Source organism: Zingiber officinale, chromosome 2B (assembly GCF_018446385.1).
Source record: "Zingiber officinale cultivar Zhangliang chromosome 2B, Zo_v1.1, whole genome shotgun sequence".
Lineage (NCBI taxonomy): Eukaryota > Viridiplantae > Streptophyta > Magnoliopsida > Zingiberales > Zingiberaceae > Zingiber > Zingiber officinale.
This window is the reverse complement of record NC_055989.1, coordinates 83,191,022-83,205,095: the sequence shown is the minus strand read 5'-3', so window position 1 is coordinate 83,205,095 and position 14,074 is coordinate 83,191,022. Positions and strand designations below refer to the sequence as shown.

Below are 14,074 nucleotides of genomic sequence, written 5' to 3'. Positions count from 1 at the left end.
TAAATAAATAAGTTTCCAAAATATTTAAATAATGTATCATAATTTTAAAATTATCTAATCACTAAAATCCGATTTTAAAATTACATCTGATTTTCCAGTTTCGACTAAAATCCGATGATAAATCTAGAGACCTTGGAATGATATGAATCAGTTATATATGTTCGTCTAGTTCTCCTGATTGTAAAATATTATCAAACATCAATTTGACCCCAATATATTAAGAGTTGTGATTTTTTTAACATGAATTAATTTTTTGAATACATTCATGTTCAAAAAAGTATTGCTTTTCATATATTTGGTCCAATTGGTGTTGGATAATATTTTTACAATCAGGAGAACTTGACGAACACATAGAAATTAATTTCATGTCATTTCAAGGTTTCTAGATCTATAAGTTGATTTTGACCGAAACTGACTCATGGATTTAGAAACCTTGAAATGATATGAAATCAGTTCTGATATGTTCTTCTAGTTCTCCTAATTGTAAAAATACTATCAAATGTCAATTTGACGCAATATATTGAGAGCAATAATTTTTTTTTAAAACTAGGGTGAATGAACATAAATAAAAATAATGTAGGTTCATTTGGCTAAAATCGGTTAATGAATTTAAAGAGTTCGGAATAAAGTGAAACTAGTTTTTCCAGTTCTTATGATTATATTCACGCACTCCAACATTAATTTGACCTAATATTGAGAGAAATATGTTTCTGAATATGAATTAAGTTTTTGACATATTCATGTAATTTGGATCTAATATTGAGAGGAATAGGTTTCTAAATATGAATTAAGTTTTTGACATATTCATGTTTAAAAATTACTGTTTTCAATATATTTAGTTAAATTGATATTTGATAGTATTTTTATAATTAGAGGAACTAGACGAACATATACGAACTGATTTTATGTCATTTCAAGATCTTTAAATCCATCAGCCGGTTTCAACTTAAACCGGTTAATGAACCTATAGACCTCGAAATGACATTAAACTAGTTATTATATGTTAATCTAGTTCTCTTGATTATAAAAATACTATCAAATATCAATTTGACTGAATATATTGAAAGTAATAATTTTTTAACCACAAATTAATTTTTGGATATATTCGTGTTTTAAAAAATCACTGCTCTCGATATATTAGATTAAATTGATATTTCATAGCATTTTTATAATTAGAAGAACTATACAAATACATAGAAACTGATTTTATATAATTTTAATATCTCTAAATTTATCAGTCTATTTTAAATAGAAATAGGAAGACGAGATAAGCCAAAATAATATTTACAATTAAAACCATGCCTAATAACTTCGGTCCGAATACTAACTGGACTACTAAATTATTCAATCCTGAATCATTTACCACTGTTCATGTACTTATCCAATCCGAATCTCGGAAGAAAAAAATTTAAAGTTTTATTTTAAAGAAGTTTATTAAATAATTAATCACTCAAATCAATCATTAAATGATGAGAGTTAGATATCGAAATATGAAATTAACACTTTATTCTTAAAATAAAATAAATATTAAAAAATAGATCAATTGAATTTGTTTTCAACAAAACTTATTCCAATTACGATAAGAATACCTTGATCGGTGGGAGAATTTAGATAGGGACGAATCTATAAGCATTAGTTGACTTTGACTTTTGGGAGGATCTTCCACAAAGTGCTAGGACCATTTAAATTAAGATTGAGAAAGTTTTTTTTAAAAAAATCTAAATAGTTTAAAGCTATGAGATCTACGTGCTTGTTAAATATACTATATCATTTTTATAGTGGTTAATTATAAGTTTTTGATTTATTTTCTGATAATAGTAAGACCGATCATATTCACATGAGACTCATTCGTGTCGGGCTGAGTCGAGTAAGATTGGATCGATCGTGACTCAGTTGTTCGTTGAACGTGGGACCCACAACTAATTTGGTGGAAGAAAGTATGTTTCGTGTTCAGCGTCAGACACGATAGCCCGATGCGCGCTTGATTCCGCCGGTGACGCCACCGGCACGTGTCCTTCCTGCGTAACCGCGGCTCCGCCTATAAATACTGCACCGAGCGGCGCGACCTCGGCTGATGAGGTACGCCGCCGAACGAGCTTTGCCGTAGCGAGAGAGAGAGAGAGAGAGAGAGAGAGAGAGCAGGAGAGCGAGGGAAATGGCGGAGGCGGACATCGACGACCTTCCCAGGAACGACGCCAACCATACGGCCCTCACGCCGCTCTGGTTCCTCGACCGCGCTGCCCTCGTCCACCCGAACCGCCTCTCCGTTGTCCACGGCTCCCGCCGCTTCACCTGGGCCGAGACCTACCGGCGGTGCCGCCGCCTCGCCTCCGCCCTGCACGCCCGCTCGATCGGCCACGGCAAGACGGTGACTCCCTCCCTCCTCTCCCTCTCTGCGATTCATCGATCGCTTTGTTTAGGGTGCCTTAAGATTCGGGATGAGCGCGGATTTATTGGTTATTCTCTTCATTGTTTACTGTTTTTCCTTACTCCTTTTGACTGCTTAGGGATTCGACGGCCGGATAAAATCTGTTTTAAAAAAAAAAAATTCAAATTTTAGCTTTGGATCTTGTTACCTTAGATCATCTATTTCTTCATGTTTGGTACCGAGCGTTTCGTGTATTTTACCTCGATGAATTATCCGTTCTCCTGATTTTTTATGGTCTTGTTTTTCCTATTGGTCAATGGTCACTTGATTTATTGTGATTTGGGTTAACCGTTGATTTCTAATTTTAATCTCATTCATATTTTTACGATCCGTCTTGATTGATTCTTTACAATCTGGGACCTTTGCTGCCGTCCACTCCTTCAATTACTCATCCGACTACTTGCGGATTGGATTTTATCCCGACAAAACCTAATTTAATAAAAAAATTGTAAGCTTTGGAGCTAACTACTTTAGTCTTCGTGTTGGGTAGTGAATGATTCATGTATTTTATTCATTCTCCCAATTTTTCTACGCTTTAGTTTTTGAAATCTTTAAACTCGTCTATTTTTTTCCCCTGCTTATTATCTTTCAGAGGATCCTTTCAAGATTAGATACGGGATCGGATACTTATGGACGTAGTTTATATTGGTCAGGATGAATTTAGATACATGTTATTTTATTTTATTTTTAGCAATTCTAGTTTCCACCAGAAACTTTTAGCACAGAACAGTGCTTCTTTGTATACTTATGTTTTGGCGTATACATAGTCATATTATTACACTCGCTTAATCTTTGTGGTTCAACAGGTCATAAGTTTTGAATTACCCATTTGACAAATTTCTGTCTATAAATTTATGATATTAAATTAGTATCATTGACAAGGATAAGGGTAGCTTTGACAGGTCATAGATGGAAAAAGTCCGGATCCCTTTGATTTTTTTTATCTGACCTTTTGTATTACTGTTGTGGAGTTATGTTATGAGCTGGTTCTGAATGAAGTTTGTTTATATCATTTATTATCTCTGCATCTATCTACTATGCGTGCTACATGCACTTAACATTTAGTAAGGTTCTGGGGCTTTTCCCTGTTTTGCTGTTTTTTTCTCTTGTTGTGTTTTGGGATCCAGTGGTTGGGTTTTGTTTAATCAATCCAGGCATGTCTCCCACCCTTGTTTTTGTTAGATAATGAGATATCAGGTTTTGCAAATTGAAGGTTGAAAGTAAAAAACCAAACAAACATACATATGTTTTGATGATTGCTTCAGTTCTTATATCTTGAAATGTCAGGCATTTCAATATTCTCAAACTGCTTCAGAACTTTACTCATTTATGCAAAACACCCTTTGACTTAATTCCTTTTGCATAGTCCCTCCCAAAGTTCCAATATTGTCAAAATGCCTTGTATACTTTACGGCATCAGTTGATAAAATCCCCTTTTATGGATAAGGACTTAGGTTTATCTGATGCAAGTGGCGGGGTATTTCTCTTTTATTTAAACTGTTACATATGTCTTAAGCCTTAAGGTTGAAATATAATATTTTTTGGAGGGTAAAGCCTTGGTTTTGCAACCTCAACTTCAGGCAGAACTCAAATAAAAGATGAGTTGACCTTTGCTCTGAACTGTTATAGCACTTGGAAACTAAAATTTCTCAAAATAATTAAAAAGAGAAGTCCGGTGCACGAAGCTCCCGCCATGCGGGGTCCCGGAGTAGGATCCATTGTACGCAGCCTTACCCTGCTTTTTGCAAGAGGTTATTTCCAGGATTAAAACCCGTGACCTTTTGGTCACATAGCAACAACTTTACCGTTGCGCCAAGGCTCCCCTTCTTTCTCAAAATAATTACGTTAAAACAAACCTTCTTGGTGTCTAGTATTTCTATTTGATAAGTTAGGTTAAAAGGCTTGAATTGTATTGAAAAATTTTAGAAACTAAAAGTCTCAAGACATGTAAAATCAATATTGAATATGTTAAATATAATTTCAGTAAAAAGAAAATAATTGATGAAATAGTTAAGGTGGATTAGTATGAAATCTCTAGTAAGAGATTAGATATAGTACTCAATAAAAAATGGATATTGATGAAGATATTACTGATAGAAACAAAATGAGTGGTTGACGAGCTTCTGGGATCGATGCTCCGTGTACTAAAAGGAGAAAAGAAATTTTTTTTAAGGCTCTAACACAACCCATCATACTTTATGAATTGAAATATTGGTTATTAGGAAATACACATGCAAACAGTTAATGCAATATAGATGAGAATGGCATGGTGACAGATGGGATTGTATATAAAGCACGATCAGTTGTACATAAGTAAGCAACTTTAAGCTGGACAATTGAACCTGCTTGTTTTTGGTATGCTTTCTTTTCTCAGTTCGTCTCATTGAGCTTTAAGTTTTGTTTAGATGAAGGGTTCAAGATTGAAGAGAAAGGAAAGGGAGAGGAGGGGAGGGAAGAGACAAATCATGTTTACATGGAATCTTGAATGAAGCAGGTTGAGGGAATGAGAAATTCCATCTATACCCTCTCCTCCATCCTAAGTTAGGAAGGTGGTAGTTGTGGCACCACTGTCACTTGTTCCATCAAGTAAACACTCTCCTAATGTGATTTTCTTGAGGAAATTCAATTTAATCTAAAATATCTGATTAGGTCGCGGCATGTGTGATGATAACTATCTAAACTAGTCTCTTTTATAACAACTTTGCTTCCATAACCATTGTCCAGCAATCAAATCTAACATGATATTGTAGTTGATAGTTCAAATCCACTACATCTGTTCCAAACCTTCCATCTGATGGTTCTCTAATTTTTTCTTGTTATTCTCTAGGTGCTTTTCTAGTTTTGCTCACTGATTATACTTCTCTTGGTTCATGATTCAAGCTTTACCTACTTTGTCTGCGTTATCTGTAATCTTAGTGTGAAAATAGTCCCCTCTTCTAATAACTTGAACAATTACTCAATTTTAACATAACAATGCAATATCTGGGAGAAATAGATGATTTTGAGATTGCTCAATCTACCACAAACTATTATTTGTTGGATTTGTACTGCTGTGATACCTCTTAGAAAGATTAAAGAATTTCTTGCATGTGCTTTACAGGAAGGAAAAACATCTTATTTAGTTCTAAGGATAGATTCTGGTACCAGATAGAAGTTTCTTAAGCACTGTTCCTCAACTTTGTATAGAGTACTTTTTAGGGAGCTCAATGAAAAGCTGACGGCTGTAGTGACAATTTAGGCAAATAAGAGATGTAGTTATATGAAAGATCTAACTGGATGTAGTTAAAAAGTAGTTTTTCTGATCTATTAATTAATCTGTTCTCATTTTAACTCAATAATTCTCCTCTTTAGATAGTGAACTCTTCACTGGTTACATTCTCAGGTAGCTGTAATTGCACCCAACATTCCGGCTATCTACGAAGCTCATTTTGGCATTCCAATGGCCGGAGCAGTCCTCAACACTGTGAACATTCGGCTAAACGCTGCTACTATCGCATTTTTGCTAGGCCATTCTTCCGCAACTGTTCTTATAGTGGACCAAGAGTTCTTCAAACTAGCTGAGGAAGCTCTCAAAATTTTAGCTGAGGAAAAGAGAACAGCTTTCAAGCCTCCTTTGCTTATCGTTGTCGGCGATGAAACCTGTGATCCTGGCTCTCTCAAATACGCTGTAGGAAAAGGCGCAATCGAGTATGAAAGATTTCTGGAGTCTGGTGACCCTGAATTTGCCTGGAAGCCTCCGAAGGATGAGTGGCATAGCATTGCACTGGGCTACACTTCTGGGACAACATCGAGTCCTAAGGGAGTGGTACTGCATCACCGTGGCGCTTATCTAATGGCTCTCAGCTGTGCTTTGATATGGAACATGACTGAAGGAGCCATCTACTTGTGGACTTTGCCGATGTTTCACTGCAACGGATGGTGTTATCCTTGGACCTTGGCTGCTCTTTGTGGGACGAGCATATGCCTGCGTCAGGTACATTCGCCATCTTCTTCACCTCACGCCGCATATTATCAATTCAATATTTCAGCCAAGTGTGTCTTAGCTACTCTATTTTTAGAACTTCAGCTTGCTGTTACTTTTTTTGTAGGTGACGGCCAAGGCTGTGTATTCGGCAATAGCCAATCAAGGTGTCACCCACTTCTGTGCTGCCCCGGTTGTCTTAAACTCGCTCGTCAATGCACCTCCAAGCGACACTATTTTGCCTCTCCCTCGTACAGTTAATGTCAATACTGCCGGTGCTGCTCCGCCGCCATCAGTCCTCGCAGATATGACCAAACTTGGCTTCCGAGTTACTCACATGTATGGCTTGTCAGAGACCTTTGGCCCGTCAGTTGTCTGTGCATGGAAGCCTGAGTGGGACCAGCTTCCACTTGATGAAAGGGCGCGTGTCCACTCCCGCCAAGGCGTCCGCTATGTCGGCTTGGAAGGCCTTGATGTGGTGAATTTGAAAACCATGGCGCCGGTCCCTGCAGATGGAACCACCCTCGGTGAAATCGTCATGCGAGGGAATGTCGTCATGAAGGGATACTTGAAGAACCCAAAGGCTAATGCCGAGGCCTTTGCCAATGGTTGGTACCATTCCGGTGACATAGGCGTGAAGCATCCAGATGGTTACATAGAAGTCAAGGACCGCGCGAAGGACATCATCATCTCCGGGGGCGAGAACATTAGTAGCTTAGAGGTGGAGAGCCTTTTGTACATGCACCCTGCAATACTCGAGGTCTCAGTGGTGGCTCGACCGGATGAACAGTGGGGGGAGTCCCCTTGTGCATTTGTAACCTTGAAGAACGGCACTGACTCATCGAACGAGCAGGCATTGGCAGAGGACATCATCAAGTTCTGCCGTCAAAAAATGCCAGCATATTGGGTCCCCAAGTCTGTCGTCTTTGGGCAGCTGCCGAAGACAGCCACCGGGAAGATCAAGAAGCACGAACTGAGGACAAAGGCGAAAGCCATGGGACCGGTCAAGAAGAGCAGGCTGTAAATTTTTGGCTCTCACTGCTCTCTTCTCCACATCATATCTCCATTATCATCTTCTTTCTTTCCAGGTGAGATATTATGCTACTGCTTTTCTTAGTGGTTTGTAATTTATATCTTCTTGTGTGTGATAAACTTGCAAAAAGTTATGCACTTCTGTTTGGAACTCAAAAAATTTGGTCAAAAATAAAATTTCCCTCAAAGCCCTCGATTGCAAATAGTACCAAGTTAGGTCTTCTTCGCAGTTGCTCTTCCCTATGTAGGTAGACTTCTTCTTCACTCTATGAAACTGTATCTCAACTCCACTCCAAGATTTGAGATAAATTCATTAGAAACATGGCATTGCAGTAATGGAAGAAAGTTAAAGAGTCTAACACAAAATGTATCAAAACACAATCACAACTATATTCTCGACCATGAAACAAGATCTGTACACAAGTATTGGAACTAAAAAAGAAGATCAAGTTTCTTCCTTCAAGGCAAGAGACTTTGGAGAATCATAAAGCCAAGCTCCATAAATGAGAAAGTAACTTGTTAGAATATGCTAAAAATGATACAAAATCGAAACTATGCAAATTAAGTTCATATCTGTACAAATGAGACCACTCTGTGGATAGATTTGCAGAAGAGAAGATCCTGAAATCTTTCTTCTTTCTTTTTTTTTGAAACCAGAACTTATTGCCTTTGTGTAACAATTTGAATCCGCTTTGAGAGTTTTGTATTTGTTGGTGGAATTGGAACTCCATCGACTACACTGAGAAGTTAAGCTTAAGAACATCATTTCCAGTTCCTTATCGCCGCTGCAAAATAATTCTAAAAGTTTATTGCTTTTCTATATTCACAGATTCAAAAATAGTTTAAATTCAGTGTGGGTGAAGGGAATAGATCAACACATACATTGCTCTAGAAAAAAGAGGATTTGTGTCTCAAAAGTATACTCCTTTCATGATCAGGATGGATCCTGCATGAAAAAGAAAAGTTCTTGTGATAAATGCAACGAGATCGCAAAAACAGCAAGATTCAAAATTCTTCTAATCTAAATGGCATGCATTGTTTCATTGCTAAATAGTTATGCAAGGTAATCATCATAGATATATTCAAAAGTAACCTGTTTTGCAACGACACTCATGAGTTCATTTTGCATATCATCGAGATACACATCTTGGTAACTCATGTCTGGACTGACTCCATAATTTAATCTGACTGAGTTATCATCAATATATACGTTTCTGTGCTGTGCAACACTTGTTCTTTTCTCGACATTGATATCATTTGTTAGAGATGTTATTTTGTCTTTAACTGTAGCACCGGTGTTGTTATCCCTATTAGTCGCAGTAGCAGCTGAATTGTGATGGCTCATTAGCGAAGAATGAGACAGTAGATTGCTTTGCTCGAGGCCAAAGATATGACCTGTTTGGTATGGAAGATTAACTCTTTGCAGCTTCCACTCATGGCCCCTGTTTTGATGTTCACTGATGGTGTTGAAAGCAGTCACATTGTCAAATTTTCCTTTCAGGTCGTGATTGCTACTGAACGATTGGAAACTTGCCGTCTGTTGTGAAACTCCAACGCCACTTGCAGAAGGATAGGAACTTCCAGATAATCCATTCACAAAGCTGCTCTGTCCATCGACATAAAGGTCGCGACGAGATGTACTAAATGGCGACTTAATGTAGTTGGCAGGCAAGGATGTGATGCTCGTACTAACACGGAGCTGTCCTAAAATATGATTTGAACTCTCATTTGAAGAGGTTTGCAGTGTCAAAGCAGACGAGAGTCTAGAACTATGACTTGCATTGTTGTTCAATACTTGTCCGCTCGAATGTGGGATATTGATATTGCTCCTTTGCTGAGAGAGAGAAAATTGATGCAAATGCTGAGCCTGATGCATGGTTAAAGACACATTCATTTGTCCGCTCATTGTGCCGCTGGGTAATGAGAAGCTCGATGGTTGTGATGAAGATGTAAGAAAGTTTGGCATTCCTTTGCCAAACTGTAGATTCATGCTTCCATATGGTTGAACAGCTGAGGGTGTCTGCCCAAATTGACTTAATTGAATGTTGTTCGAAGGTGTTTGGGGATTGCTCATCCGTTTGTTGTTCATTTGCTGCGCCGATGAGGAAACCATGTTGGATGCATTCGCAATTTGTATACCAGAGGCAATGAGACCGAATTGATTGACAGATGATGCACTGATGCCGACATTCATGTTACTTCTCGGTCCTGGATGTATTGCTGCTCGTCCTTGTGGTGGAATCTGAGAAACAACAGCAAGCCCTGGAACATCGAATCCGTCAATCAAACTCACTGGATCATATGACGCATCGTGGCCGCTTGCAAAATGTGAATCCAGTCTTCCCTGATGTTGCGGCATACTTACTCTCCTCAAATACAGGCGATATTTCTATTCATGTACAAAAAGGACACGGTTTAGAGAAGCAGCATAGAGAGAAAATGATAAAAACATAAAGCAAATAATAAAATAAACTAGAAAGTGCAGTAATCATCAGATTATTTCATCTCTGAAAACTTATCTGTATAAAAAAGCTGAACTCAAGAAAAAATTGCCACAGAACTATAACTTCAGAATCTATTCTTGCATGCACAGGCCCCTTTTAATTCACTCTGAATTGTCTACCTATATTTGTTTGATATAGAAGAAGAACTCTGAATTATTTGATGTAATGGAAAAGAGTATACTACAGCTTTAGAATGATGCCTAACTAAGCAAAGTCTTGATGGAGTTAACAACAGATATAGCATGAGTTTGCATCTTATGAATACCAAATTCATACGACAAAAGAGTTGTCTAATGATTCAGAGTTCCTCCTCTCAAAAGCTCGGTTCAAGAGCATCCAATTACTATTAGATTGTAAAAACCAGGCAGAAGCACACGACATGGCGACATACAATTGAGATGACCAATTTTTGTTTTAATTTAAGTAATATATTCATTGATTCTAGTTATGTAGCAGATAAATCAAGAATATGTGACTAGTTAGCTTTCTTGGATTCAAGAAACTATGGTGGTCTTCTAGGAAAAGTCTAAGCTGATAACTTCTAGATTTCAACGAGTAAGTCAATCGTTTACTCAATCGACTCCATTTCTTCCTACAATTTGCAACACCTGACGATAAGAAGAGTTGCTATTCATGGTAATGGTAACAATAAGAGAGTTTAAAAGCAACTGGATAAAGTTCAAAACGATGCGCAGAGATACCTGCAAGTGACTTGCAACATTTTCCCTAGTAAGTCCGACCACACTCATCAACTCAAGGATTTTCTTTGGCACAGCTTCTGCAGGGAGAGAAAGCATACGTAGTAGTGAGACAACAAGTAAATGGAGATTCCAGTGGTAGTATTCACAATGACAAATGATAATGGATCAATTGGCACAACAATTACGAATCAACATCAATAAGTTTTGAAACGTTTGATATTTTCACTTGTCTAAAACCAATTTCCATACAAAATTCATAATCAACAAACCTCACCACTAATGTAGTGTATACCAACCAACTTGAGCAATGTGAGGAGGAACTTACTGTCGACGCCCAATTGATTGACAGCATTCACAAATTTTTGGTGGAGATCAACAGACCACACAACCCTGGGTTTCTTGGAATGCGAAGGGTCTTCATGCTCTTCCAACGCCTCCTCATCGTCGTCATCCTCATCATCATCCTTCACTTCTTCCTTTTTCCTCTTCACACTCTTCCAACTCCCTGCGCACGCAGAGGAAGCATTGTCTCCTTCATCCACACCCCCTCTCTGCCTATCATTATCCTCGAGGCTCCCCGAGTTTTCCAACTCCTTCGATCCATTTCTCTTTTTCCTCACCACATGCTGCCATATATTCTTCAACGACTCCATCCTAACCGGCTTTATGATATAGTCACATGCACCATGGGTGACACCTTTCATGACAACATCTTTATGGTCATCCGAAGACATCACTGCGCAGCAACAGATACAATGAATCAAGGGGGGAAAAAGTAGTTTTTGAACTGGAATTAACTCAAAGATTACTTGAAGAACAAGTAAAAAGGGGGGTTAAACGTAAAGGGGTTTACTGATCAAAGTTAGCAGAAATCAGAATTGTTGCAGAAAAAGGGTTTTTGAACTGAAATCCAACGTAGAGATGAAACGAGGGAGAAGAAATTGGTTACGGGGCAATCGTAACATTGGAAAGATGGCCTCGGAACTGAAATCGAACATTAGAAGAATCAGGAGAGAAGAAATTGCTTACTGATGACGGGGAGATCCATCTCCAGCCCGATGTGCTCCAGCAACTTGAACCCGTCCATGTCGGGCATGTAAACATCGGAGAGCACCAAATCGAAGCACCCCTTCTTCTCGCGTAGAATTTTAAGCGCCGCCGCCGCCCGGGAGCAAGTCGTCACTGCCCAAGAACAACAACCGATGCCCTAACGAATAAGCCTCGCCCCCAAACCTAAAAAAAAAAAGAAGCAATCTTTCCCAACGCGGGGTCGGAAGAAAGTACCGTGGTAGAGGCACTTGCGGAGCATCCGGTCGAGGATCATGAGGCAGGTGGGGTCGTCGTCGACGAGGAGCACCCGGAGGCCAGCTGGGAACTCCGCCGGCGCCGCCGCTGCGGCTCCACCCGAATCCAGCATTAGATTGCAGAATATACCTCGATCCGGAGCAAGAGCTAGGAATCCAAGCGAGATCTATCGCGAACGAGGTTTCAACACTCTCCCGATCTCTGCTTCAAATCCTCCTCCTCCTCCTCCTCCGGATTTTATAATTGTTAATTTTGTGATGGCGATAAGAACAGCAGGACCAGCTCAGTTTCTTTATGAGGCTCGTCAAAATCGTATCTTTCGCATCGTCTCATTCCTAAAAATACTAATTTTACCACGCGAGGAAAAATTAATAATTCTCGGCCGAATTTTGAGATTTATCAAATCTTTTATTACCTTTTATGAATTAATACCTGTTTTGGTAATGTTTATATATACAGTATAATTAATTACGAAGTCCGTAATTTCAAAAATTTCCTTCCTAGATCATTGCTATTTAAGGCTACAATATTTGTTAGTGGCCAATCAATCATTACTAAATAAATTCCTTTTACAATTTTAAAATCATCATAAATGGTATAGAATGTCTTGGAATATTCTAAAATATTTTTTTATTTAAAAAATATTTAAATTAATGATAAATTAAATAAACTAAAAAGTATTTGGTAAAAATGCAAGTTTTCAAAAAAAAAAAACACATGTCACATTAGATATTTTATACTTAAAATAACTCTTATTCCAATATTTTTGTAAATCAATTATTTTATTATAATCAAAGTTATTATACATGAATCACTATTATATTAAAATATTATTCATTAACTTGATTAAAATTATTTAAATTTTATTAAAATCACTTAAACTTCATCAAATTATGATTAAAATTATTTTAAAACAATTATAATAGTTATAATTGCAAGGCACTTATAGAAGCTACTTAATTTATAAAAATATTCTTTACTAACTTATAAGTAAACTTGATAATAACTATTTAAATTTTATCAAAATTATTTGCACTAGAAGTAAAATAATACAATAATGTTGTAAACTATTGTAATAGCAATGGAAGTAAGAAATAATATTTTAACAGTTAATCATACCTATTGTAATAGCAATGGAAGTAAGAAATAAGAAAGTAAGTGACATACTTGAGATAAAATATCATTCTTTTATTTTTTTTAAAAAAAAATATATCATTTTGATGATTTAAATAATTATTTTAGGGTCAGAATTACTTTTAAATAATTATAACGTAATTATAAAAACTACTAGATAATTATTACACTAAAACTCTAAATCATACATTTTGCATACTATTTATACGATATTTAAGATGAGCCCTTTTAGGACGGGTCAAAGTTTAGAAGATCGGTCAATTTCATTCGAAATAAGAGAATGCTTGACAGGATCTCCAGGCTGGCCGAACCTTGAGTTCCAATCTTGTACACGGATGGAGTATTAAACCAGGGGCTCGTCGGATCGGGTCCTTCGACCGATTGAGCCTTGAAGCCCGATTTCATAAACAATGATGAAGCATGAAGTCAAGTAACAATTACCCCGACCGAATGCTCTAGCCAATCAGACATGCTAGACACTTGGTTGCTTGTAGTTCAAATAAAGAAGCTGAGTCTCCGACTGCATTCATAAACACTGACAGGGTACCTCTCGGAAGTAAGGGTCGGTCGAATTATATGAGTGATTGATTGATTGTTCAAAGTAGTTTATTACGGACCCTGCAACCCAACAAATTAATATGCTTTTTTGGCATTTTATATCACGGAAGGCAGAGAATATTCTACAGGCAAATCACACTTTCAAAACTTACAGTCTATCAAATCACAGAGATTTGCAGACTCATTTTAAGAAAAGTGTCAGAGTCACTATATGGCTTGTCCTTTTTTGGAAGTGCTTCAAAATTCGTGCATAGATACAACAGTGACATTATAAAAGGGGGTCTTCATTCATAGGCAAAGGTACACGATGCTACATAATTTTACACACTCATTACAACTATTCGTTTCATTGTTCCTCTCCTAAAAGTCGATCATTGACTTGAGCATCGAAGGCCAACGTCGGGAGCCCTTCCCTGGCTTGATCGCTAATGCTATCTTTGACACTCATGAT

General features: G+C 37.6%; 2 protein-coding genes across 3 annotated transcripts; one reads left to right on the top strand and one right to left on the bottom strand.

The window, feature by feature from the left end:
- The first annotated feature begins 2,060 nt into the window (after positions 1–2,060).
- LOC122046082 (acetate--CoA ligase CCL3-like) lies at positions 2,061–8,818 on the top strand. Its single transcript, XM_042606592.1, has 4 exons — positions 2,061–2,368; positions 5,811–6,401; positions 6,517–7,477; positions 8,712–8,818. Exons 1-3 carry the CDS (start codon positions 2,156–2,158, stop codon positions 7,411–7,413), a joined length of 1,701 nt encoding a protein of 566 aa, XP_042462526.1. The 5' UTR covers positions 2,061–2,155; the 3' UTR covers positions 7,414–7,477; positions 8,712–8,818.
- On the bottom strand, positions 7,134–12,248 carry LOC122046080 (two-component response regulator ARR2-like). Of its 2 annotated transcripts, XM_042606591.1 has the most exons (7): positions 11,911–12,247; positions 11,656–11,808; positions 10,952–11,362; positions 10,627–10,703; positions 8,515–9,810; positions 8,304–8,367; positions 7,134–8,206 (listed from the first exon to the last, which is right to left on the bottom strand). In XM_042606591.1, exons 1-6 carry the CDS (start codon positions 12,041–12,043, stop codon positions 8,356–8,358), a joined length of 2,082 nt encoding a protein of 693 aa, XP_042462525.1. In that variant the 5' UTR covers positions 12,044–12,247; the 3' UTR covers positions 7,134–8,206; positions 8,304–8,355. The 2 variants fall into 2 exon arrangements, with proteins under 2 accessions (XP_042462525.1, XP_042462524.1); XM_042606590.1 differs by having other exon boundaries at positions 8,304–9,810; positions 11,911–12,248.
- Between the last annotated feature and the right edge of the window lie 1,826 nt (positions 12,249–14,074).

What these genes read in the sequence shown, in the direction of transcription:
- LOC122046080 (XM_042606590.1), bottom strand. Translation starts at nt 12,043, where the DNA reads ATGCTGGATTCGGGTGGAGCCGCAGCGGCGGCGCCGGCGGAGTTCCCA. An exon ending in CCGCAAGTGCCTCTACCACG is followed by an intron (nt 11,809 to 11,910) that starts GTACTTTCTTCC and finishes GTTCTTGGGCAG; the next exon opens with TGACGACTTGCTCCCGGGCG. An exon ending in GATGGATCTCCCCGTCATCA is followed by an intron (nt 11,363 to 11,655) that starts GTAAGCAATTTC and finishes GTTGCTGCGCAG; the next exon opens with TGATGTCTTCGGATGACCAT.
- LOC122046082 (XM_042606592.1), top strand. Translation starts at nt 2,156, where the DNA reads ATGGCGGAGGCGGACATCGACGACCTTCCCAGGAACGACGCCAACCAT. An exon ending in CGATCGGCCACGGCAAGACG is followed by an intron (nt 2,369 to 5,810) that starts GTGACTCCCTCC and finishes TTACATTCTCAG; the next exon opens with GTAGCTGTAATTGCACCCAA. An exon ending in CGAGCATATGCCTGCGTCAG is followed by an intron (nt 6,402 to 6,516) that starts GTACATTCGCCA and finishes CTTTTTTTGTAG; the next exon opens with GTGACGGCCAAGGCTGTGTA.